At 40.5% G+C, this 27,100-nt stretch overlaps 2 protein-coding genes and 1 pseudogene across 6 annotated transcripts in view; 1 reads left to right on the plus strand and 2 right to left on the minus strand.

Moving 5' to 3' along the window:
• TRMT6 (tRNA methyltransferase 6 non-catalytic subunit) overlaps positions 1–17,003 on the minus strand; it is a 26,758-nt gene extending 9,755 nt beyond the window's left edge. Inside the window, exons 1-11 of one of the 2 annotated variants that reach the window (XR_009535489.1) lie at positions 16,726–16,994; positions 14,141–14,268; positions 12,582–12,691; positions 11,939–12,030; positions 11,725–11,808; positions 11,335–11,459; positions 10,210–10,568; positions 9,731–9,816; positions 8,987–9,089; positions 8,798–8,884; positions 7,470–7,869 (exon numbers count right to left, since the gene is read on the minus strand). Coding sequence is in view for 1 of the 2 variants with exons in the window: in XM_060123856.1 (XP_059979839.1) it covers positions 7,660–7,869; positions 8,798–8,884; positions 8,987–9,089; positions 9,731–9,816; positions 10,210–10,568; positions 11,335–11,459; positions 11,725–11,808; positions 11,939–12,030; positions 12,582–12,691; positions 14,141–14,268; positions 16,726–16,853 (1,512 nt within the window). In the remaining variant the exon portion in view is untranslated. Of the gene's footprint in view, positions 1–6,381; positions 7,870–8,797; positions 8,885–8,986; positions 9,090–9,730; positions 9,817–10,209; positions 10,569–11,334; positions 11,460–11,724; positions 11,809–11,938; positions 12,031–12,581; positions 12,692–14,140; positions 14,269–16,725 lie in introns of those variants that run through there. The other variant, XM_060123856.1, reaches the window with a different exon arrangement.
• LOC132506129 (EEF1A lysine methyltransferase 2-like) lies at positions 94–521 on the minus strand (annotated as a pseudogene).
• Positions 17,004–17,158: 155 nt separating the features above from the next.
• Positions 17,159–27,100, plus strand: part of MCM8 (minichromosome maintenance 8 homologous recombination repair factor) — a 41,211-nt gene continuing 31,269 nt past the window's right edge. For all 4 annotated transcript variants that reach the window (XR_009535487.1, XR_009535486.1, XM_060123852.1 and 1 more), the window contains exons 1-6: positions 17,159–17,462; positions 20,452–20,655; positions 20,950–21,033; positions 23,051–23,133; positions 24,643–24,792; positions 26,651–26,754. Coding sequence is in view for 2 of the 4 variants with exons in the window: in XM_060123852.1 (XP_059979835.1) it covers positions 20,511–20,655; positions 20,950–21,033; positions 23,051–23,133; positions 24,643–24,792; positions 26,651–26,754 (566 nt within the window). In the remaining 2 variants the exon portion in view is untranslated. The remainder of the gene's footprint in view (positions 17,463–20,451; positions 20,656–20,949; positions 21,034–23,050; positions 23,134–24,642; positions 24,793–26,650; positions 26,755–27,100) is intronic.

Raw genomic sequence — 27,100 nt, forward strand, 5'->3', positions numbered from 1 at the left:
TAAGCATTTATTACCCTTGGATTTTCTGTGTCAGGTTTACTTTGTTGTGGAGTTTCTTTAAAAAAGCTAAGTGAATTTGTCCAATAAAAAGTCTCACATTTTTTGGAAAACCAGTGATGCAACATTGTTTCCAGATCTGCCTCCAAAGCTGAACTTGGGTGTTGGTAGCTCCTTGAGAAGTTCAGATCCTTCACTGAATTCATTTAGCAATGATTCCTTGGTTAAATTATATTAGGTTATTAGAAAAGTCTTTCACTTTTCAACATTCTGGAAAGAGATTTCACTTAATGCTTCACCTTCTCAATTGCACTGTTAGGATTAAGGCTTATGGCATCAATAGTCCCTTTGGCAATACTAGTATGAAATCGAGGCAGCTTTGCAGAAAGATTCAAAAAGTCTTCTACCTTCAACTTAATAAACTTTCTTTCTCTATAATATTTCTGGAAAGCTGTATCAATTCCAGTAATGTTAGGGAAACCAAATTCTGCCATTTCCAGTTTCACTATCAAGTACTGAAGCATCCAGTAGAATCTTGTGTTTTTGCATCTACCTTAGTCAAGCTATACCCACTTCTACAAATGAGATTAATCCTGTATCTCCATATTCTTGGAGAGTTTGCAGTTCTCTCTCACAGATAATAGCATCCCAGTGCTCTTGGGTCCCCAGCCATTGGGACGAAGCCATCCCCTCTGGGACTGCCCCTCTGACTGTGCCTGGGGCCCCAGCGCCACTGCTCTGTTCGTTCCCACCACGCTCCGAAATGCTGCCCTCCTATTCCATTCATCGCTTCACTTAAATCTGTGGTCAGCACACTTTTCCTTAGAGGGCCAGATGGAACATATTTTAGGCTTCGAAGGCCATATGGTCTCTGTCACAACTATTCAGCTTGGCCATAGCAGAAAGCAGCCATGGACAGACGATACTTGAACAAATTAGCCTAGCCGTGTTCCAATAAAACTTCATTTATGGGCACTGCAATTTGAATTTCATGTAATTTTCACATATCACAATATTATTCTTCTTTTGCCTCCATCCCAACATTTAAAAATGGAAAAAACTGTTTTTAGCTTTAGGCCATACAAAAAAACTGGCGGTGCACCAGATTGGGTCTGTGGGCTGTGGCTTGCTGACACTTGGTTTAAAGCAGGCATATTCTTTCTTATTTTTGTCTCCTCTATTCCTTGAGTCTGTCGCCTTACAGCTACTTTGTGTCACTCACAGGTGATGGAAAAGAACTGTGAGAGGCCACCTTACTTACACGTATTTGTTTGTGGAAAGTACTCCCAGAAAGCAAATAACTTTTCACTCTCACTTCCTCCGCCCTCTGGATTAATTTCTCTACTTTTCCAAGTGTGCTGGTTTAGAATGATAACAACATACAACATATTGAGGCCACCCACATTTTGAAACAAGTTTTCTTTAGTACCTTGTTAACTTTCTGGCAATGTGAAAATGAAATGTCTAAATCTTTCCAGTCCTGTTTTAATATCTCATTTAAATGCCAGAAGCCCAGGTTACTAATGAATTGTAAGAGGCAAAAATAAAAGGAGGGGGGAGTACATCACATTAATTTCCTATGCTTCGAAGATTTTGCACTTCCTCAGAAAGGGTCAAAAAACAGTGGGTGCCTAATAAATGTTAATGGGGGTAATTAACAGCTTATCAGTTGCTCTTCAGGTACTCACATTTCTTGCCATCTGACCTGTATTACATAAGGCCAAGAAAAATCTGTAATTTCTTTTACAAAAATTAATACTAGCCCAGAGGCAACATTCTATTTCTAGTAAAGATATCAGATGTAATTGGATCCTTTCTAGCACTAGTTAAATAGAGTCCAAAATCAGGACCATTTAGAACAACATGAATTTTAATAATCAGATTTTTAGGACATGCTTCTTAGTATTTACTATTGCTATTGTAATATTTACAATCAATGCTTTATTTTTTTAAATTAATTTTGATTGTAGCATAGTTGATTTACAATGTTGTGCCAGTTTCTGCTGCACAGCAAAGTGAACCAGTCACACATATACATATAAGCCATTCTTTTTTAGATTCTTTTCCCATATAGGTCACCACAGAGCACTGAGTAGAGTTCCCTGTGCCATAGAGTAGGTTCCTATTAGTCATCCACCTTATATATAGTAGTGTGCATGTCAGTCCCAATCTCCCAATTCACTCCCCCTTGCCATTTTCCCCCCTGGCAACCATGAGTTGGCCCCCTATGTCTGTGACTCTCTCTCTTGTCCTGCAAACAAGCTCACCTGTACCATTTTCTTAGATTCCACATACAAGCAACATCATATGATATTTGTCTTTCTCTGTCTGATTTATTTCACTCAGCATGACAATCTCCAACAACAAATGCTTTAAAACAAAATGTACACGCCCTTTTTCTTCAAAAGTTTATACATATTAAAAAAGAATATATTTTTGGCTTTTCCATATATAACCAATAAATGAATGATTACCCATTAAGATCTGGTTCATATGAGGGAATTCCCTGGTGGTCCAGTGGTTAGGGCTCCTAGCTTCCACTGCAGGGGGCCTGGGTTTGATCCCTGGTCGGTGAATTAAGATACCGCAAGCCACGCAGCGCGGCCAAAAAAACAAAAAACAAAAAACAAAAAAATCTGCTTCATATGAGAGGGGACCAAGATGGCAACATAGAAGGGTCCTGAACTCCCTCATCCCTCATTCAGATACAATGAATGTTCTCAACTTCATCCTTGCCACAGTACTGTACAGTTGAGAGGGAAATGCCAACCCCAACTCCCAGCCTCTCCCTGAGGGCCACAGGGTTTGGACCGCAACATAGCACCCCAACATTTAAGAGTCCCACTCAAGGAACCAACGGGCCTCCTAAAGACCTAGCTCTGAAAGCCAAGGCCATTTAGGTCCATGAGACCCACAGGACTGGAGCAAACAAAGTAGCAGTTCTTAATGGCAACCAAACACTTGCTGCTGTGGCCACCCCCCAGGGCTCAGTGCAGAAGTAGCAGAGAACAATACCCATCTCCCAGCCTTTCCCTGAGGGTGTGACTACACACTTTATAAGCTGCTGCTTGAGCGCTAGGCTTCAATTTAGCACACATTTAGGGACTGGCTGTGATCCAGGGCCACCGGAGTCTATGAGCACTTTCCCTACTTTCCACCTCTGGTTTGCCCCAACATTATCCGATTGCCAACCTCTCTGGAAGGAGCTTGTATGCATGTCTGGCATCCCAGCTGCCACCCAAGGAACAGAACCCCAAATCTAATAGCCAATGAGAACTGCATTCACGAGTCCCACAGGACTTTAGCAAAGAAGTTTTTATATGGGTGCAGGAGCACCCCCTGCAGCTATACATCTGGGTTCAGTGTAGAGGGAGCAGGCAAAAAATGCTCACCTCCCAGTTTCTCCCTGGAAAGGGCTTAACTACATACTTTCCCAGCTGCTGCCTGAGGATCCACTTCTAATCAGCCTGCATGTAGGTGCTGACAGCAATTCTACCCTTTGGGATATTGATGGGTCATGGCACACCCTCAATTATTGGGAGCCACTAAGAACAAAGTCAGGTGTACTTAACAGCTTATCAGTTACTCTTCAAGTAGCTTGGAGATCAGAAAGTCTTGAGAGACAACCAAGAGCTCAGACTGGGCTAATTGATGAGGTTTATCTCCTATATGAGATCATTCTGTCAAGACTGTGAGAGGTGGCTATTGTATCTAATGTGCAGGCACCAAGACTGAGAGTGAAAGAAAATAAACAGAGGAATATGTTCTAAACAAAAGAACACGCAAAATCTCCAGAAACAGATCTTCATGAAAGAGATAAGTGATTTTACCTGATAGAGTTCAAAATAATGGTCATAAAGATGCCCACCAAGGTAAGGAGAGCAATTCATAAATAAAGTGAGAACTTCAAAACAGACAGAAAATATAACTACCAAACAGAATAATTGAATATTGAATAATACAATAACTAAACTGAAAAATTCAACAGAGGCAAACAGAAGAAAGGAGCAATGAACTCAAAGACAGTCCAGTGGAATTCATCCAGTCAGAGCAACAAAAAGAAAATAAGAATGAAAAAGAGTGAACATATCTTAGGAGACCTGAGATACCATCAAGTGGACCAACATACACATTATAGAGGTTCCAGGAGAAGAGAGAGAGAAAGGAGCAGAAAGCTTATTCAAAGAAATAATGGCTGAAAAGTTCCCTAACTTGGAGGAAAAAAAAACAGACATCCAGATAAAGGAAACTCAAAGAGTACCAAATTAGATGAACCTATACTGACACACATTACGATTAAATTGTCAAAAGTTAAAGGCAAGGAGAGAGACTTAAAAGCAACAAGAGAAAAGCAACTTGTTACGTACAAGAGAACCCCCATAAGACTACAAGTAGATTTTTCAGCAGAAACTTTACAGGCCAGAAACAAGTGGGATGATATATTCAAAGTGCTGAAAGAAAAAACTGCCAACCAAGAATACTATATGCAGCAAAGTTGTCCTTCAGAATTGAAGGATAGAATTTTCCAAACAAACAAAAGCTGAAGTTTATCACCACTAGATCAGCCCTACAAGAAATGCTAAAGGGAGTTTTTCAAGCTGAAATGAAAGCTACTAATAAGCTATTTAGTAACATGAGAACATATGAAAGTATAAAATTCACTTACAAAGGTAAAATATAGAGTTAAATTCAGAATATGCTAATATTGTAATAGTGGTGGGTAAGTCACTTATAAAGACAAAAGTATTAAAATATAACTACAATAATTTATTAATGGACACACAACATGAAAAAGACAAAACATCAAAAATACAAAATGTAGGAGTGTAAAAGCGTAGACTTTTTGTATGTGAATATATATCCAAAGAAAATGAAATCAGTATCTTGAAGAGATATTTGCACTCCCACGTTCATTGCAGCATTATTCACAATAGACAAGATATGGAAACAACCTAAGTGTCCACCAACAGATGAATGGATAAAGATGTGGTATATATATACAATGGAATATTATTCAGCCACAAGAAAGAGGGAAATCCTGACACTTGTGACAACATGGATAGACTCTGAGGGCATGATGCTAAGTGAAATAAGCCAAATACTGTATGATGTCACTTATATGTGGAATCTAAAAAAATCAAACTCATAGAAACAAAGTAAAATGGTGACTGCCAGGGGCTGGGCGGTGGGGGAAATGGGGAGATACTGGTCACAAGGCACAAACTTTCAGTTATAAGATGAATACATTCTGGCGATTTAAGAATGTATACATTCTGGCGATTTAATGTAGAGCATAGTGATTATAATTAACCATAATTATATACTGGAAAGTTGCTAAGAGAGTACATTTTTAATGTTCTCGCCCCCAACCCAAATGGTATGTCACAGGTGGAGGTGTTAGCTAATTCTGCAATACAAAACTGCATCAAATCAACACTGAGCACCTTAAATTTACACAATGTTATTATGTCAATTACAACTCAATAAAACGTCATACAATTTTAATGTACCTTTATGCTAAAAAATCTTCTAACTGGCACCACTGTATATTTCCAAGTATCCTAATCCAATGGAGAAGTAAGATGGACATTACATAATGATTTTGTCTTTACTTTTTGATGGCCACTCATTAAAGTGCTATTTCACATAGCTCTCCTGGTGACTGGATGTCTAGTAGTCATAGAATTACCCACTCATGTGCTCCAAAGGTGGATGTCCACTTTATAAACAAGACACTCTTGATATGTGTGTATACACAGAAGTGTTTCTCAAGGAGTGGGTTCCGGCCCAGCAGCACTAGTGTCACCTGGAAACTTAGAAATGCAAATTTCCCACCCCATTGCAGACTTAATACTTAGAAACTCGGTGGAGCCCAGCAATCAGTGTTTTAATAAGCCCCCCAGGGGATTCTGGTGCACACTAAATTTTCAAACCACTGAATTAAATCATCAGTACTCAAAGATGAAGTAAATTACATGAATGAGAAAACATTAACAAGTAAAGGTTAACTTTAACTTAACCTGGTGCAAAAGTCCACAAGTCATCTCCAGGGGCAGCTATATGGGCGCACAGGTCCTTGGCAGTGCAGACCCCCACACTGAATGGAATGAGATGGGACTTGAAAACTGGTTGAGTTTCAAGTAGGAGATGGTTCTGACAACAGTGACCAGTGGAGACCAGCCACTACTGAATCTAGTCTGTGCATATATTGTGTTCTCTTCAACCAAACTTGACTGGTTGCATGTGAGTGACAACTGTTTGCAAGCACATGTTCAGTGACATGCCAATCCAGGCATGTTTTCTTACAAAGACCATGTGTCACAATCAGCTGAAAGCCAATGAATGCGGCATCACTGACAGCATCATTCATGTAAGTCAGATGGATCACAGTAGGAAATACTTTTATTCTTTAAAAGCAATTGTTTTAAGAAAAAGGAATCAGAACTGTAGTTGTTGGTAACCACACTGGCCATTTTTAGAATAGTACATGCTATTAGGAAAAAGCAATTTTTTTTTTCTGAGATGCCCCTTGCTGGATGATTGCATCTATTCTATAACGACATGAACAATACACACGATGAGCATGTTTAGTGAGCAAGACTCAGACTCTCAATGGGCAAGAGCTGTGGCTTCCTCTAAACACTTTTCTTGGCTGCAGATGACCAAATAATTTAATTACACTTTTTCAGAGCTTAGAAAGGCTAACCACCTAGTCATGCCAGAGCTCAACAAACCAGCATTAATAATCACCAAAAAAAGGCACTTTAAAATACATTTGACAAGGAGTGACACTAATGCAATGAGGACTGGTCTAAGCCCTGCACTAAACTTTGTTAAAGTTCATATGGACAGTGTGTTCTCTCTGTCTCCATGTGGATGTGTGTGCACATATAAATATATGTATGTATGCGCATATACCAATATCCATATACATGTATCTATCTATCTCCGTAAGTCTCTGGGGAGGGAAAAAACCATTTCTGTTTCATTTAATAGTACACAAAAATTCTAGTCACTTTATTTGGAACAAAGAATGAGAGGATTGGCAAATTAATTCAAAAAAGTACCCTACAACACCTTTCTACTGACAAAAACAGCAGTAAAATAAATACTCAGATCTTTTCTAGGTCATCAACTATTAAGATAATAAAATATAAAATTATTAAAAGTTTATTCCACTGGAGGGAAAAGGGTGGACATTTTTGGTACTGTAAGTCTCACACACATTCATATTGCTTAGGTTGAAGAGAACATAATGAACAGAGGAAATTTCTTCCACAAATTCCTTCGTTTCAGTACCCAAGTTTCACTGATGGTGTGTTATTCCACTTGTCTTAACATATAAACGAAGTTTTGTATAAATATATTTCTTTGATCTCTAAATTCTAAAGATATTTGCGCAGAGCACTAAAAGTACTTAGAGGATTTTTGTGAAATAAACACAACTGGCCATATACCAGTTTACTGCTTACCCCAGGCTTGGGTATTCTGGCTCGAGGTTTTGACAGACAGAACCAATCTGTGTCAGAGGTGGACAAAAGGCTTACTTGTCCTTCCCACGAACAGGGGTATAGACATGTTCTCATTCTTAGGATATGAAAACACAATTAGTAATGGCATTTAAAGTTTACTTACTAACTGCATAATGTCTGAGAACAAAAATCAAAGCAATTTTTGAAAGGTTGAGTCAGACTCTGGGCACTTCCGTTTTTTAGCTGCTGGCTCTTCAGTCTTGTGTGATTCTAAAGTGCTGGTGCTAGATTTGAGACTGGGGTCTGCTTTAAGGTTGTCCATGGCAACAGTGAAGCCTGAGAGAAGGTACCCCCCACCTCCGCTCATCAGTAGTTTGGGATGACTTCGATCTGGCAAAACCTAATCAAGACAGAAAGACAGACATTCATGTTTTCCTAAGCAGATAAAGCCACGTTAACAATACACATGCCAGAAATGAGAATTTAAACGACACAGATTCGCCTGAAGAGAGACCAATTTAATCAGACCAAGTCCTAAGGAGGTCCATCTTTCACATGACAGTGCAGATAAAAGCGTAGAAATTGGTTTAAGTGATTTTCTTTTGAAATATAAAACTGAAACCATTTCTCTTATACCTGAAGCAAGTTTCTGGTGGTGAAAGGGCAACTGGTTTGTGTAGTGCTCTGGGCCTGGTTTTTCACCCTCCTTTAATGGGCAATTTTTGCTCTGCGGTTCCTCGTCATCCTGGCTGAGACTTTCTCAGAGCAGCACTGCATGCTCTTCCTCCCCTCCTTCCTCCCACTTGTCACAGGCATCAGACCTGTATCATGGTCTGACAGCTCTCCCTGCCTAATCCTGCTCCCTCTTGTCTTATCTTTCACAGGCATTTCTCTTACACTTTTAATTCTATCTTCGCATATACGTTCCAGAGGACCTGAACTGACACAGAGCCCACCAGGAACTCTCGAACACTTGCTGCAAAGACATGCCAGCAGAAAGGAAAGGGTCACTTTCTTGTTAGCCTAGGGATTTTGCTATTATCAGTTATTCTCTCTACAGTGATCTCAAGGCCTTGGGGAAACACGAACCATAGTCGTTTGCATTTTAAATGTCTCTGGACTCGGGTATCTGAGTAATAGACCATGACGTGAAAAAAGAAAAAAGGGTCCGGAAAGGTCAGGGCACTTTCTCTGAGTTATAGACGTGAGACTCCACCATATCTATAGATAGAAACAGGGAGATCCCTATTTAACAGCTTCTGGTACTACTGTGCAGAGCCAGCGACCCAGGAGAGCAGCTCCCAGGGACTGGCTGTGAGAACACATACCTGGTAATTTCTGAGCCAGGTTTCAGACAGCCTGAGATTGATGACCCCTCCTCTTTCCCGCAGTTTTGTGTAGCATTCCAACAGAGGCTAAAGGCATAAACAGAGTTCTGTTAATAATTATTTTGAGGGTGCAATTTGAGAATCAACATTCAGATGCAAGAATTCCTGTCCACTCTGTTTCAGTATTACCTCTTTATATTGACAGTACACCACGAATGGCCTTGAAGGAGCCACAAAGTCCAGCAAAGACAGCAGCAGTGGAGTGGGATGGAAACGACTAGCTACAATTAAGCTGCAAGGAAAATGTTAGACAAATTATTTCTCTATGTCCCCAAAGCAGAGCATAGGTTTTAAAATATCACGTATTTATTTGCATGACTCACACAAAGAAGCACTTTAAATACAACATTCTAGAGATTCCAACAATAAAATCACGAGCTATTACTTTCTAGGAAACACAAACTGGATTATAAACTCTCATGGTGACTGGCAACTCTATGCGGCCAACTTAGAGTTGGCAACTCTAATGACAGTCTTGATTTAAAAAAAAAAAATCTGGAAGAAAATCCAACATTGTAATACTGGCTTTGCAGATACCTGAATCTGCCTTTCCTGTCAGGTTTTCCTTAGCCCATGCCCTTAGTCAGTAACACATCAACTGGAATGCCCTCCAACCTGCACCTAGTGGGACTACACAGCCCAACTTGATGTGACATCATTGGAGAAATTTCAATTTCTTCTAAAACTCTGAAACCAGCATAATCAATTTCTCATCTCTGCCAGATGCAGCCTCCTTTCTTTAAAAACCCAAGACAGAATCATCATGTTTGCCCTCACTACAACCAAAACAGACAAGCAGACAGAGAATGCTAATCTGCTTGAAGCAGAGCCCACGAGCACCAAGATGTCTCCCATGTTCTTTCAGCAACACACCCGTCTGCGTTTCTTTCACTCAGCAGAGCAGCAGCCTCTAAATGTCTTTTCTTCTGCTCTTCTTGTCTCCTCTGCTTTTCCTGAATCTTCAAGAAGAAAAATAAGATACCAACATACTGAGGTCATTCAGTCGGGTTTATGGAAACACTGGTCTGTCAAAACATTTTAACAATATTTATCAACTTGGACTAAGGCAACAGAAGAAGATCATTTATAAGGAAGCTAAAAACACATAAGAGAGCCCTTTGGTTATAAAACCACCATGCAGCCACCTATACAATGCTTCTGTATCCTAAAGCTCCATCCCAAAGATTAAATCACACATGTGTACACTCACACACAGTTTTTATCTGTCTGTTTTGATATTTGTTATCTTGGGAGCTGATGCTCCAAAGCCAAATCAAATCTCAGGGCTTACATGAAGTTAAATGAAGCCTGAGGAAGATACTGAGGGTAGTGGGAACTCTTAACATTCTTACATAATCCTTTTTGCTTCCTCTCTCTTTAGGCTCCTTATAGTCTGGATCTTGAGAGACAATTTCCATTGTTTCTTGTTCTTCTGGGTGATTGCTCTCTGGGGCTTCTGGCATGCTGTCTTCGTTCTCTTGTTCTGAAGTCTGTTTTTCCTCCAGTGTGCCATTACTTTCTTCAACCGAAGCACTGTCTTTTGGCTCTGAAGATAACATCTCAGCAGAAAATGTTCCATTTAAAAGACTGTCCACTTGGTTGAGGGGGAATTCATAAAGACCACTGAGGAAAGATTTTGGAAATCCAAAACATGCTGTTGCTGCCCGAACAGGTCCACCTCCAGGGTACAGCTGAATAATGGAGCCAAAACCTGAACAGACAAAAGAAACAACTATCTGCTCAACGGAGGTGGCTCTAGACTATGCAACCCTCGGGGTACTACACAGTAAGGAGACTGAAGGTCTCTCTGCTTTACGCTGTTCAGAGGTTGAAGGTGATGCAGCTCCTCTGGGGTCCATCTGGAGTCCATGCATATTCCCAATGGGGGTAACAGAATTCCAAACAGGTACACAGGAAGTCTTAAAGAAGTGTACCCCCCTTGACACTACAGTAAAACCCTGTGATCATACAAATTTTGTATGTCACATGATTGGTGATTGGTTCTCAGCATCCCCCAAGTCCAATCTTTAAACAGGACAGTTAGAAGTTCTTATCTTCAACAGGGTCATAAAAAGGGCAGACAAATCAGGCTGTGTTGTACTCTTCTAGTACAGAATACATCCCTAGTATTCTTCCCACCCTATACTCTCAATTCAGGCCAATAAAATGAGCACCAACTATCCAAGAGTTTAACTGAAATCATGGTCCTGGAGGTCCTAGCCAGTCACAGGCTTCAGAACCATCCCCACTGACACAGAAGCTGGAAAGGACACTGTGCCGGGAGTGCCAGCACAGCTCAGGCTGGGAGATGCGGGCTATGGAGAAAGGTCCCAGAGACTGGAGCTGTGCAGGCACACCCAAGTCATTTCATTCGCTTCCAGTAACTCAAACTCACTTTCCATGAGTTTTGAGTTTTTTAGACCCCTCGACTCAAATCATGGTAGGGTTTTAATGAACTTGAAAACGTTAAATCTTACCTCCCATTCGTTCCATCATTGCACCCAGCACCAAGCCTGCACATGTTTCCATCACAATCATTTTATTGCCAGCACGGATATTTCCCAACGTCAGCATCTGGGCTAGCGTATCGTATCTCATGTGGCTAAGGAAAAAAAATGATTCATTCATTTATAGCTAAGCAAAGTCTGCTATTTTAATCATAATTTTTCAAGTTTTGTTTGTTTCATAAAAATGATGTTGATAAGATTATCGATTGCTTTGGAGGCAATAGTAAAAAAGGACTTACAATTTATGAAGTAGGAGGACACTTTATGCAGATGAGCAAGATTTTCATTTTACTTAAAATCATGACTTTCTTAAAGATATACTTTCCCCCAATTATACTTTTGAAAGGAAACAAAGCGTACTTAATTTTTCCAGGTTCTCTTGCATAATACATAACTGAAAGAATGCGGGTGGATGGCTTCACAACAGTAATCATGGCTTCATATCTGGGGGAAGGAAAAGTAGAACATCAATTTTAAAAAGCTAGTTTAAAAATATTTTATTTTTAATAATATATTTTATAAATCTATAAAAAGATTTTATATTTTCATCCTTTTAAAAACAAAAATTACTTACTTCTTTTTCTTCTTTTTTATATATTTATCTTGAGCAAATTCTGTCTTGTCTCGGAATGTTGTACTATTTTCAATTAATTGCTGAACTATTTCCTATAAGAAAAGGAGCAAGCAGATTTCCTGAAACTTTATTTTCACAGCACAGATAACTTCAAAGGTTTCTTACCCCAGAATGTATCCAAATGTCTGATTCTCCAGGCCCTTTTCCACAGAAGTCCAAATGGGTGAACTTTGTATTTTTATACTCTATCTAGAATTTGTATTAAAATGTAAGTACTTTGAACTCCATTTAAATCAAAGTAAAAGAACAGACATATACAATAAAGGAAGAAAAGAAGTAAAGAAAACTGTCAGTCCTGAAGACACTGGCTGAAAACATTACTGAAAATGAACAAACTTAAGCTCTGAGATGAACTAAGTTATCAAATTCCCTTTTGCTAACACTATTAGTAATGCTATTCACTTACATTCCTGCCTATAAGAAACAAAATCTTTGATATACTGAATTGCATATACACTTCAAGCTATTTTTAACAGAAGTGTACAGTATTTTTACATTTTACCTTAGGAGAAGTCTGCTTTAAAATGCAAGCAATTTCCTAAATACCAAATGAAAACAAAACAAAAAATCCTTTGAATTTTACCTCGCCTTTAATGCCTTTGTCCTTTAAAGCTTTTATGTCATCTTGAGTAAGTTTCTGAGATTTCCCATCATCAATTATATTTCGATTATCAGTGCCCGCTTCTTTGGTCTCTAAGGAAGAAAATTGCTCTATGACATGTATGATCTGAAATTATTTAAAAATCTTTCCTATTCTAAGTTCGTATCCACATCCAGCCCATCAGCCACTTAAATCTGGCCTTCCAGTTCCACTGCCCCCACCCCAATCCACTATCCTTTCTTGTCACGACTACTCCAAGCCACTCACTCATATTCTTGTTCCCACTCTTGTCCCCTTACAATCTACGTGACACCAAAGTTCTCTTTTTAAAATGCAAATTGGCTCATCTATTCCAACGCACAAAACCACAGTGGCTTCCAGTAGCAATTCAAAGACGACCCGCACGGTTGTTATATGACCTGGCCCCTGGCTACCTTTCCAGGGCTCATTTCTCAACCCCTGTACTCGGCCACATTGCCCTTCTTTCTGTTCCTTAGACACACAGCAGCATGGTCTCAATGCGGGGCTTTGGCACTTGCTGCTCCCTCTGTCTGGAATGCTCTGTGACACCTCCAAGTGGGTGGATCCTTTCCATCACTCAGGGCTGAGCTCACCATCTCAGCCAAGTTTCACATTTCAATCAGCCTTCAGTACACCTCCCTACTCTACCATCTGCACAGCACATATCACCATCTGAAATTATGCTGTTTGCTTATTTTTAGTGTTCCCCACTGCTAAATAAATTTTATGGGATAGTCTATCTAAGGAACTGCTGAAATTGCACTGCTTAATCATGTCTAGAACATATCTGGTGCTTAATAAAAACATGAAGGTTGATTTAAAAGTATTTAATAAACTGGTTTGAACCAGAACTTCAATAGTGTTTTACTTATTTAATTTTAATAATTAAGTATTTTCATTTTATTAATATTTAAGCACATTTATTTTGATAAAAATTTAAGTATTTAATTTTAATAACAATAATACTAAAATTATGGGGTCGTTACTCTAACAGGCAAGGCACTGTTAAGAACTTCTCTGAGAGAAGACAACTACAGCTTGGGCATTAAATGTGTTTATGGCCCTATTTTACTGATGAGAATATAAAACTTAGAGAAACCAAATAACTAGGTCAAGGTTATAAAGTAAGTCATGAAGCTGGAACTTAAACCTAGTCAGTTGAATTCAAAGCCAGACCTATTATCCTTACCCTATATGCTAACTACCTCAAGAGCTGGTAACTTCTAGACACCAACAGGGCTCCACACCCACTCTTACAATGAAGCTGCAAGGATTCATGGCATCAAAACCTGGCCCAAGGTCGAAGAGCTGGTTAATGATGGGCAGGAGTCAGAACCCAGGTATCTCAAAGCCAAAGGCAGACCCTAATGCATTCCACCAAGCTACAGTTCTTAGATTATGAGTTTAGATTTCTTTGGGGACAGCCTGGGCTAGCATTCTAGAATTAATTCGAGTTGACAGGTTTCTGAGTAGCCAGCTCAAGAGCAACTATTTCATACATCCTAAGTAGTACAGTGCACCTGAAGTAGGCTCTTCCTTCTTCTTCTTAGGCTGAAGACTTCCTCCACTGGTCACTTCAAATGTGGTTCCATAACTATGGCCAATGACGTTATCCAGATAGAACCACTGTTTTTCAAAAGTTACTTTTCTGGGGAAGAAATGCAATCAATTAGCTGAATCTCATTTGTATTCAGTATAGGAAAGATTTATTCAATCTAGGTTATTTCATAATCAGTCTCCCTAAAGGATGATTAGCAGCATTATCTCTGACCATGAACCGACAAATGAACTAGAGAGGATTGGGTTGGGGTCAGAAACACAAAACACTGCACAAAATTAATAAAGAAGCCACAAAAACACTGAATTTGGAATGAGAAACAAGGACAGAAGACATTCCTCCTCTGAGGCATTGGTCTGGCTCCAATTTGCACTGTCTGACAGGATGTCCAAACTCGCAGACTTTGGATTTCCTGAGTAGCAAGACTGCCATGCCACTGAGACACACACTGTGACGCCTCTTGTAACTTACACAAGAAAATCTCAAAACTGAACAATCATTGAGATGACAGGGATTTAACAAATTCCCTGGCCTAACTGGCCATTTTCTTTGAAAATCATCCAGTAAAAGCAAATGATATTTACATAACATTATTGACAATCTACACATTTGTAAACAGTGCCTAACACTGATGAGGCTCTACTGAGGCCCAGGCAATCTTAGCTTTTCCCATTACCCAGATTTTTATCTTCTTAACAATGTAAAAGGGAAATCCCACAAAAACAAAAAACTTTCCTTTCAAAAGACAAAAACTAACACCCACTGAGTGTCCATCAGGGGTTAGGTAGTATGTGCCAGGTGTTTCATACTTCTTGATTTAATTCTCAATTAAGTAATCCTGGGACACAGCTCTTTCCAGGTGAGCAAACTTGAGACTGAGGGAAAAGTGTCTTGCCCAAGATTCAGTTACACAGTAGGAATTGGGATTCAAATCCAAGTCTGCCTGACTTAAAAGCCTGGTTCTTTCCACTGCACCACACGGTCTATCCAGCAAAGAACAAATGGATCTCAGGAAGCCCTGCTTAGCTTCAGGACATGGCGCGTATCAACAGAACTCTGAATTCTGAAAGATGTACACTGGTTAATTTTCTTTATGCCCCATCCTACACCTTCTCTTTCTTTCTCTGTGCCCCAAGAGGCCAACCATGACAGAATGCACACACCACATCACACAGTCTCCCTTGCTGAAGGCTTCCCACAATTCTAGACCCTTGGATGCATCACCAGTCTCTACTGGTTCTCTAAACCTTGTCACATCTCTGTATGTGTATGTGTCACATCTTCATTAAGTCTCCTTACTTGAACCACCTGAGTGAATTTCTCCAAGATCCTAAGTATCCAGACAGGGCCATTTCTTGCTCGTTGCTGGGTCCTCAGTGATTAACACATAACAGACACTCTAAATATATGCTGACATGAATCCCCTCAGAGAAGATGAAACTCAGCTCAGCCCAGATGTGTACCCTCCCCCACCTCATCCTTTGAGTAGCCCAGTGCTAGCAAAACACTGTGTCTGAGCTGGGTTGGGTTTACCCCCTGGCAGCTGGTCTGATATGCAAAGAAGGGCGTGTCACTCAAACTGACTGGCCTGACAAGAGGTCACTGCCCTAGTCAGGAAAGTGGGACCCAGTCAGAAAAAGAGTGAAGGGAGATTCTGGCCTGCGATGTAGCTGAACTCAAAGGGTCATTTTCTAAACAAAATGGAAACTAATGCTATGGCTTCTGCCAAGAAAACTGATGAAAAGTGTTTCAAAATAAATGTCTAAAGAATACTTTTTAGAAATAAAGATGTTACTGTCTGTCTCCTTGGGAATGAAAAGCTCTTATCTAAAAAAGCACATTTGTAAGAAGCAAACTCAAACAACCACATCTCACGATCAAGCAACTTAAAAGGACAGTAGTAGAAAGAAAAACCAAAGGTTCATCTGCACATGGAATCATTCATCGAACGTATAACCCTAAGGACTTCGCTGCACTGCTATACTTAAATTAAAAAGCTTAAATAATTAGTATTAGCACTTTACACATTTCTAATCAGAAATTCTGAAGAGAAAAGAGCACTGGTTTCAAGAATACAAAATAAAGTTGTGATGAGGGGGGGCTCTGGGAGGCAAGAATGAGACTAGAGGGTGAAGGGTGGGTTCTGTGAGAAGACAGGAGAGAAGAACTCAAAACCTGGGGAAAGAACCACAGGACAGGGGGTGGGGTGGGGGCCTGGAGAGAGGGGCGGAGCACCTGAGGGCCAAGAATGGGAAAAGGACCCTGGAAAAAGTGAGATGCTTAAGATGGAGGGCCAGTATGAGATCACGGAGGGGAGTTCTGTAGGAAGACAGAAGGAGTGAGGGAGATCTCGAGGGCCAAGGATGGGATCCTGGGGGCAAAGGCCTCTGTGGGAAGATCCCAGAGGAGATAACGAGGGACAGGATTGGGAATCCAGAATGGATTGGGAATCCAGAATGGATTGGGAATCCAATAATGGTACCCTGGAGGGAGAGGGTGTCTAGAAGATGGGGGCGGAGAACCCCTAAGGCCAGCGACCCGACTTACTTTCTCCGCTGGACTTGCACTGCTTTAAACACGTCTTCCCGTTTCAGCACCACGAAGTCGCCGTCGCGGATGCGGTGGTCCCCGGGATGCGGTGGCCGTGGGCCCGGTTGCTCCTCAGAGCCCTCCATAACGCTCAGCCGGTCTCCGAGCTCCGCAGCGTCTCTCCAGTTCCCCGCGCTCTGCCCCTGGCCCTGGGATGTAGCCGCTGGCAGCCTCACCTCCCACACCCCAAGACGACTCAAAGCCCTCTGACCGGCACCGCCCCCACGTGCTGCGCGCCGCTTCCGCTTTCCGATAAGAACCTCAGGACAGCTTCCGGGAGCCTCAGGGCTTCCGTCAGGCCGATCTCTTTGATTGGCTGCCCTCCGTCACGCCCCTCCGGTCTCGCCGCAGCTTCGGGCGGAAGTTGCGTCACAGAAGCGCCAAAAAAGAACTTGGAAAACTGGGATTTGGTTAGCCGTGCTGTTGTGGCGCCGTGTTCTAGACATTTTCCGGCTCCGCTGTGCGGCCTCGGTGGAGAAGCTGAGGTCCCCAAGCCGCTGCTACAGACGAGCTTCGATCCCGCGCGGGGACGTCAGGAGAGCTGAGGGTGAAGAGTCTGCGGGGCTTGGGCAGGGACACCTGTGGAGCTCGGACCGCGGAGTCTCCTCTCCGCCCCGTCGTGCTTCCCCCCGAGAGGAAGGGAGAACCAGCCCAGCCATGAATTAAGAGAGTTTTGGGACCTCCATCTTTTGCAAGTAAGAACTTAGTCTTGAGGAGACGTAAATGAAGTGAGGTATTTAACCAAGCATAGAAGCCCGACGGGTGGCGTTTACCCATTCTCCAGTCCTACCTCTTGCATTTATGTTGGAATTTTTACTAGTTGTTCTCACCATATTACCTCGTTTGAAAAAGATACGGCACGTAGCATTGTCGAAGGAGCACTTCAGGTTGGGAATGTGGAGATGAAGTTTGAGCTCAGTACTGTCAACAGACAAATTTGATCTTGATCAGTTCACTTAATTTCTCTGGTCTTCAGTTTCTTAACGTATGGTGTGGTCTAGATGATTACCAAAGCCCTGTTAGTGCCCATAACATGAACTTGTTATTAACTTATTTACTAATTTAAATCGCTTTAAATAAAGATGCGGATACGCTGTCTTGTAATGAATTGCACTACAGTCTATGGATATGTTCTTATTTATTTTTATTCTTAGGATATGAACTATTTTTTTTATTGAGGTATAGTTGATTTATAATGTTATGTTAGTTACAGATGTACAACATAGTGATTCAATTTTTATAGGTTATACTTCATTTAAATTTTTTTTGGGGGGGGCTATGTTGGGTCTTAGTTGCGGTGCGACGGCTCTTCGTTGTGGTGCGCAGGCTTCTCTCTAGTTGTGGCGTGCGTGTTTTCTCTTCTTTTCAGTTGGTGGCGCGCGGGTTCCAGAGCGTGTGGGCTGTGTAGTTCGTGGCATGCAGGCTCTCTAGTTGAGGTGTGTGAGCTCAGTAGTTGTGGCGTGGGAGCTTAGTTGCCCTGCGCCATGTGGAATCTTAGTTCCCTGACCAGGGATCGAACCCGCGTCCCCTGCCTTGGAAGGCAGATTCTTTACCACTGGGCCACCAGGGAAGTCCCTATTTTTAATTTCTTGAGGAAGCTCCACACTGTTTTCCATACTGGCTACACCAATTTACATTCCCACCAACAGTGTACTAGGGTTCCCTTTTCTCCACATCCTCCCCTACATTTATTATTTGTTGTGTTTTTGACGATAGCCATTATGACAGGTGTGAGGTGATATCTCAGTGTGGTTTTGATTTGCATTTCTCTGATGATTAACGATGTTGAGCATCTTTTCATGTGCCTCTTGGCCATCTCTAAGTCTTCTTTGGAAAAATGCCTGTTCAAGTCCTCTGTTCAGTTTTTGGATATTGAGTTGTACGAGTAAACTATTTTCTTCAGCAGACTTTATTTTTTAGAATAGTTGTAGGTTTACAACTATTGTTGTAAAAATTGCACAGAAAGTACAGAGTTCCCATATAGGTCCTCTTCCCTTCCCCCACCCCCATTTCCCCCATTATTAGCATATTGCATTAGTGTGATACATTTGTTGCAATTGATGGACCCAAATTGATACATTGTTATTAAAATCCATAGTTACATTAGGATTCACTCTTTTTGTTGTATAATTTCATGGGATTTGACAGATGCATGATTTCAATATCATACAGTATGGTTTCACTGCCCTGTGCTCTACTTATATGAATTATTTTAAAACCCATTTAAAAACTTTTTTAGGCTGTGTTGGGTCTTCGTTGCAGTGTGCAGGCATTCTCTAGTTGCAGCGACCGTTGTGGTGTGCAGGCTTCTCATTGCGGTGGCTTCTCTTGTAGAGCACAGGCTCTAGGTGCGTGGGCTTCACTACTTGTGGCGCATGGGCTCAGTAGTTGTGGCTTACGGGCTCCAGAGCGCAGGCTCAGTAGTTGTGGCACACAGGCTTAGTTGCTCCGCAGCAGGTGGGATCTTCCTGGACCAGGGCTTGAACTCGTGTCCCCTGCATTGGCAGGTGGACTCTCAACCACTGCGCTACCAGGGAAGCCCCTTAAAACCTATTTTAAAAGATCACATATATATTGATTTATTGCTTTTCAACCAGGAACTATTTTTATGGATTTGAGTTTAATAAAAATGAGTCTTGGGAATTCCCTGGTGGTCCAGTGGTTAGGACTCAGCGTTTTCACTGCTGTGGGCCCGGGTTCGATCCCTGATCAGGGAACTAAGATCCTGCTAGCTGCACGGTGTGGCAAAAAATAAAATAATTTTTTTTTAAATGAGTATCTCACCATGTACAAAGTAGAAAAAAGCAGGAAGGGATAATTAGCCCAAAAAATGATATTAACAAATATGGATATGCTTTCAGAAAAACTTTATTGCATTTTAACAAATTTATCTAAAAATTGCAAATAACCCATCTATCAGTATTGGCCTAGAAATGATCTTGCTTTCATTGTCGTTTTAACACAGTCATTCTAAATCTGGAAAATTAACTTCTTTTCCATTTTGGCCCCTACAGGACAAGAAAGGTTGAAACATGTATGTACCCATCCCACTCCTGTGCTCCCCCAGAAAGATCTGTCTTAGATACCTATGTAGGAATATCCAGGGAGTTCCCTGGTGGTCTAGTTGTTAGGATTTGGTCCTTTCACTGCTGTGGCCTGCGTCGGGAAACTGAAATCCCACAAGCCATGCAGTGTGGCCAAAATAAAAAAAATAAATTAATTTAAAAAAAAGGATATCCATGTATCCCTGATAAAAGTGGATATGGCACAGCTGGATTGTCTATATATAAGGAGCTATGATGATATATTCCTAATGTCACAGGTCAGGATAATGTTCAGACAGTGCTGCCCTGTAATAAGTCTCACCACACTACAGAGGTATCTTAGAGTTAATTACCTGTTTTATTTTCATTTCTATTGTGAGAGTTCCATGGAAACAGGTATGGTACCTTTTCTTATACCTTTTCTTATTTTTATCCCATGACAAATCCCATGACAAAAATAAGAAAAGGCATAAGCACTCAGTATACTTGGTTAAACATCTATGGTAGGCCTTAAAAGGAGATGAGGATTAGAAGAATTACTGCAGAGTGTTTGGGGTTTGTACCATGCTGTGCAACATTGCTGGTCTCAAACTAGAATATATATTAATTTTTCTTATTTTCTATGTTAATACATTTGTAGGAGCACTGTTTCTCCTACAGTTTTGATGAGGACTTCCTAATCTCTATCTTTTAAAAGACATGAATGGAGAGTACAGAGGCAGAGGATTTGGACGGGGAAGATTTCAAAGCTGGAAAAGAGGAAGAGGTGGTGGGAGCTTCTTAGGAAAATGGAGAGAACTAAAGCACAGACCTGACCTGAATAAAGCCACAGGAAAACATCCTGGTAGGGGAGGCCAACGGTAGTGCAATATTTTTTTCCTTCGTGAAGGAATCTGTTCGTGCCTGTCATGAAGAGCAGTTTAACTCAAATTTGTCTGTCTTTTATTTTACATTACCCTTAAGGTAATATTTGGATGTTAATATCCAAAATTCTTACTGAAATCTGTAACTTAGATATTCTGTTAATAACATGTCAGGGTCTCATTGTTATAAGGAGAAGCAAATAGGAAAAAAAAAATGTTCTGCTTCTATTAACCTAGTATTCTGTTTTTGTGGTTTTGTTTTTTTGTTTTTTCAGAACAAACCCCACAGTCTTTGCTACTACAATCAACGTTGGATCAATTCATACCATATAAAGGCTGGAAGCTTTATTTGTCAGAAGGTAGAGTTAAAAGTGCAAAAAGTACCATAAGTCTTATTTTCTTTAACATTTTTTGGATGCTACATCTCATATTACTGCTCATTTGGCTTATATATATATATATATCTCCCCTCTTCTTTAATCTTAGTTCACTCAAACAATTGAATTATGTTTATGTTTCAAGAGCATAATTTTTTATTTTTCTATAAGTCAGAAAAAAAACCACACTAGGTATTTCAGAAAGAGGAGTTAATACAGGGAATTGGGTATACAGATAGAAGACTGAAAGAGCAAAAAGGGAACACTGAGGTAAACTCCCAGATAGTGTTAACTTTGGAAAGCAACAACCACCCTTTTGCCTAAGGGAACAAAAGATAAGTAGTGCTGAGGTTATCAGAACCTAAGAATTGAAAGGAGGAGCCACAGCATAGCTGTGGCTTTGACCTTTGAGGGGCACCCCACAAAGCTGTGCTTGGACCTCTGAAGGATATCTTTCAGAGCTGTGCTCAGACCACTGAGGCGAATTAAGCAGGTTGCTGCTGGTAATTCTGGCAGGAGAGTGGCATGGTTGGTGCTTAGAGCTGGAGGCCAGAACTTAGCTATCCTCTGTAGCTGGAGAGATGCTGAAAAGAATTGGAAACAAGAATAAATTCCTTCCTTCCTGCCACCTGCCAGTCTCTAAAGTTGCCTCTAATTGTCAGAATCTTACAGGAGTCTGGGAAGTTCCATGTTCAGATCTTGATCAAAGAATCACAAAGCTGAAAATAGAAGAATAGGCTTGGAATCAAGAGACAACAGCCAACACAGTTTGTGTAGAAACATAGTTAAGGAATCTCCTTTTTGTAATCCAGAACATCAGTTAACATCATACATCTGTCTGTATGGGTTTGGAGAATCATCTTTCCTGTGCTCTGATAGTATCATATGCTTGTTATGAGATATGGGTTTTGCGTTTATGTATATCTGTGTTTTTTTTACCCACTGGACTGTACTGCTTAAGGGCAAGGATCTTGCCCCATACCGGGCACTCAGTATTCATTTTGTGAATGAATGAAGTGCTTTACAAATGTTTGCTGTGTTGAGAGTCTGTTTTTCTCTGGTATATAGAAATGTTATGTTTCATAGTTGATGTATCTTTTGTTGCTTTAGGATACATTAGCCACCAACACCCACAGTATTTCCCTAGCAGTTAGCTCAGAATACTAGAGAATACTAGAAGTGATCTTTGGACTGGTCCTAAAAATGGAGTTCACTAGTTGCCTTTGGCCAGTTGTACTTCCGAACTGCTTCATTGTACTGTTTCTCTGTGGGAGACCAATTCAAAAATGTTATAGAACTTTACAATGTGGAAGATAACTTTACAGTTTTGGGACCAGAGCCGAGTGGTAGTCTGCCTCTCCTGATCTCAGGAAGGGATTTGACAAATGGCTATTTGGGCTAGTAGGATTTTCTTTGCAAACAAATAAGAGTTTAGTTAGTGTGCTAAGCTTTGGCTTTAAAAAAATTTTTTTAAACCTCAACGTATTTATTTATTTTTTAACGTCTTTGTTGGAGTATAGTTGCTTTACAACGTTGTGTTAGTTTCTGCTGTATAACAAACTGAATCAGCTATACGTATACATATATCACCATATCCCCTCCCTCTTGCGTCTCCCTCCCACCCTCCCTATCCCACCCCTCTAGGTGGTCACAGAGCATGGAGCTGATCTCCCTGTGCTATGCGGCTTAAGTTTTTGCTTTATTATGTAAGCTGTTTGAACTAGTAGATCTTACTAGGTGTCACAGCTCAATGTAAAGATTTTCAGATATTGGTGCTTTTAGAGAGAGACACTTCCTATCTGTCTTTCAGATTATGCAGACCTAAACTTGTTTTAGAATCTTATGTTTACATTCTATACCAGTTCTTATCTAAATGTAATCAGAATGTACAGCAATTAGAAGTCATCTACCATGTATATAGTATTTCTTCTGTCTCATGAAAAATATGATTGTACATGTGTAATTTTTATTAGTGCTGATGCCATATTTGTTGGATTAGTTTACAGCGACAGCTCTCCTTTTATTGAGAAGATTCAAGCATTTGAAAATTTTTTTGCAAGGCGTATCGATTTATACGATAAGGTAAGGTTCTTGCATAACAAAGCTACTAGTCCACCTTTATGTGTCATCTTATTGAACAATGTATTTGAGGTGCTAGTGATTGTGATTATAGACACTGGACTGCCTTGGTCCAGCTGCTAGCTTCCCACTTACCAGCAATATGGACTTCGGTGAATTGCTTTCTTTTGTGTGTTTTCTCGTCTATCATTAGAGTATGAGAGTATTATTAATACCTACCACAAAGGGTTGTTAAGAGACATAAATAAGTTAATACATTTTAAATATTAGAACTGTGCTTGGCACAAAACTTATAGTACTTATTATCACCATATATATTTTTAATTTAATTTAATTTATTTTTTATATAGCAGGTTCTTATTAGTTATCTATTTTATGCATATTAGTGTATACATGTCAATCCCAATCTCCCAATTCATCCCACCACCACCCCCACCACCACCACCTTCCCTGCTTGGTGTCCATATGTTTGTTCTCTACATCTGTGTCTCTAATTCTGCCCTGCAAACTGGTTCATCTGTACCATTTTTCTGGGTTTCAAATGTATGCGTTAATATATGATATTTGTTTTTCTCTTTCTGACTTACTTTACTCTGTATGACAGTCTCTAAATTCATCCATGTCTCTACAAATGACCCAGTTTCATTCCTTTTTATGGCTGAGTAATATTCCATTGTATATATGTACCACATCTTCTTTATCCATTCATCTGTCGACAGGCATTTAGGTTACTTCCATGACCTGGCTATTGTAAATAGTGCTGCAGTGAACATTGGGGTGCATGTGTCTATTTGAATTATGGTTTTCTCTGGGTATATGCCCAGTAGTGGGATTGCTGGGTCATATGGTAATTCTATTTTATTTATTTATTTTTTTTTGCGGTACGCGGGCCTCTCACTGCTGTGGCCTCTCCCATTGCGGAGCACAGGCTCTGGACACGCAGGCTCAGTGGCCACGGCTCACGGGCCTAGCTGCTCCGCGGCATGTGGGATCTTCCCAGACTGGGACACAAACCCGTGTCCCCTGCATTGGCAGGCGGACTCTCAACCACTGCGCCACCAGGGAAGCCCTGGTAATTTTATTTTTAGTTTTTAAGCAACCTCCGTACTGTTCTCCATAGTGGCTGTATCAATTTACATTCCCACCAACAGTGCAAGAGGGTTCCCTTTTCTCCCCAGCCTCTCCAGCATTTGTTGTTTGTAGATTTTCTGATGATGCCCATTCTAACCGGTGTGAGGTGATACCTCACTGTAGTTTTGATTTGCATTTCTCTAATAATTAGTGATGTTGAGCAGCTTTTCACGTGCTTCTTGCCCATCTGTATGTCTTCTTTGGAGAAATGTCTATTTAGGTCTTATGCCCATTTTTTGATTAGGTTTATTTTTTTAATATTGAGCTGCATGAGCTGATATTATCACTATATTAACATTATATGCTTTCTCAAAGTATGTGATTGAATGCTCATATATGGTAAAAAAGCAATCATTATTTTCATACCGTAATATTTTGTAGGATGAAATAGAAAGAAAGGGAAGTATTTTGGTGGATTTTAAAGAACTGACAAAAGATGATGAAATAGCTAAATTGATACCAAATATAGCAAATGAATTAAGGGATACACCTGACAAAACCCTGGCTTGCATGGGTCTGGCAATACATCAGGTAAGTGTTGATTTTGTGAGACTTTTGTCAAAATTTTAAAGGAAGATTTCACAGTCACAGTACCTTCTCTAAAAGATTCTTAGTTTTTACCAACAGACCTTTGCTAGAAATGAAAGGTTGCTATCCTGTCAGAGGAAGACTTCATAGGCGTGGTGGGGTTTAGAGTGGGTCTTAAAGTGGTACTGAGGACTGGACATAGAGCAGAGGAGGTCAGGGTATCCAGGTGAGGGTTCATTAAAAAGATTCGTTGCAAAGATGTATATACTGCTAGTGACCCAAGGCTGGGAACCTTGGCTGTTGTCTTCAGACTCCTCTTGCTCATTAGTTCTTTTTTTTAATTAATTAATTAATTAATTTAGTTTTGGCTGTGTTGGGTCTTCTGTTCTGTGCACGGGCTTCCTCTAGTTGCGGTGAGCAGGGGCTACTCTTCGTTGCGGTGTGTGAACTTCTCACTGCGGTAGCTTCTCTTGTTGCGGAGCACAGGCTCTAGGCGCAAGGGCTTCAGTAGTTGTGGTGCACGGGCTCAGTACTTGTGGCTCACAGGCTCTAGAGCGCAGGTTCAGTAGTTGTGGCGCACAGGCTTAGTTGCTCGGCGGCGTGTGGGATCTTCCCAGACCAGGGCTTGAACCTGCGTCCCCTGCGTTGGCAGGTAGATTTTTAACCACTGTGCCACCAGGGAAGTCCCTCTCATTAGTTCTTCATGTCTAAATTACCACATCCTTTCACTTCTATTTCTAAAATATCTCTTAAATCCACCTCTTTTCCATCCTTACAGCCTCTGTCATAAGACTTCATTATCTTTCCTTAACTGTTGCCATACGTGGTAAAACACGATTTGTCCTTGGAAACTGTGGTGACTCTTTTCTGCCAAATGATATCCAAACCCTTTGTGTGGCATTGAAAGCCTTCCATAACCTGGTTCAACTTCCTCTCCCTGCTCTCCTTCTTTCACTGCCATCCAGCTAAACTAAGCTCCCTCTAGGATTCTTATACGTGCTGTCCATTTGGCATAGAATGCCCCTTGCCTCACATGTCCAAATGTCTTGGGCCTAACTCAGTTGTCACTCTGAAACCTTTCTCATGACCCCTTTTCAAAACTCACATGGTTTTTTTGTCTGTAAATCTTTATGGTAGCAATTATAGCTGCATATTTGCATCTCATTTTTTCAGACTGGCAGCATACTGCTTTGTACACAGGTAGATGTTAAATATTTATTTTACTTAATGTCAAATGCCAAGGAAGTAAATATTGGTTATTTCAAAAGTAATCTTTATTTTCTTTATCTTAATCACTGAATTTGGAGAAGTAGAAAATATTTTTTTTCCAGAATCCATCCAGAATATCTTTAAGGGGCTACTGTAAGGACTTTTAATACTAGGTTTAGTTGAGGCAGAAAGTAGCAGACAGGGATGCTGGAGTTTTCCAGCCCAAGAACAGCAGAACCCCAGGTAAAACATAACCCACTATAAAATAAGTAATCATAATAAAATATCAGAATTTTTTTTTTTTTTTTTACGGTACGCGGGCCTCTCACTGTTGTGGCCTCTCCCGTTGCGGAGCACAGGCTCCGGACGCACAGGCTCAGCGGCCATGGCTCACGGGCCCAGCCGCTCTGCGGTATGTAGGATCTTCCCGGACTGGGGCACGAACCCGCGCCCCCTGCATCGGCAGGCGAACTCTCAACCACTGCACCACCAGGGAAGCCCTAAATATCAGAATTTTAAAGGGCAGTTAGAGTTCTGTTAATATGCTCTTCTGAACTGTTTATATTCTTAACTTCATATTCTCTATAAAAGAGTTCTGCTTAAAGAGGGTATCTTGTTTTCAAACTTTTGAGTAAATGTCTGTCTTGTCTAGGTGTTAACTAAGGATCTTGAAAGGCATGCAGCTGAGTTACAAGCCCAAGAAGGATTGTCTAGAAATGGGGAGACAATGGTAAATGTGCCACACATTCATACAAGGTGAGGAATTTTCTGGTATTGAAGTGTTATTCAGAAACAGGCATTAAAGACTATTTAAGAGTGAGAACCTTATTTTATAAAGCCAAAGAAATCAGTAAAAAGTATATGAGTTTCTTGCTAACTCATTGGTCATCACATCCAAGTGAGCCTGCTGAATTTGAAGAGATCTTGATAGAAATAAGCTTTTTCTGCCTAAATAAGTTGATTTGTGAACCTGCAAATTTTTGTAAGCATTGATTTTGGATGTATGCTTATCAAGACCCTGCTATTTACATTTAATAATCCATGTGATACACTAAGTGGTGTGATTAAATTTTGTTAAAATTATTAGATTTCTATTAAACAC

This window comes from Lagenorhynchus albirostris, chromosome 15 (genome assembly GCF_949774975.1).
Source record: "Lagenorhynchus albirostris chromosome 15, mLagAlb1.1, whole genome shotgun sequence".
Classification (NCBI taxonomy): Eukaryota; Metazoa; Chordata; class Mammalia; order Artiodactyla; family Delphinidae; genus Lagenorhynchus; species Lagenorhynchus albirostris.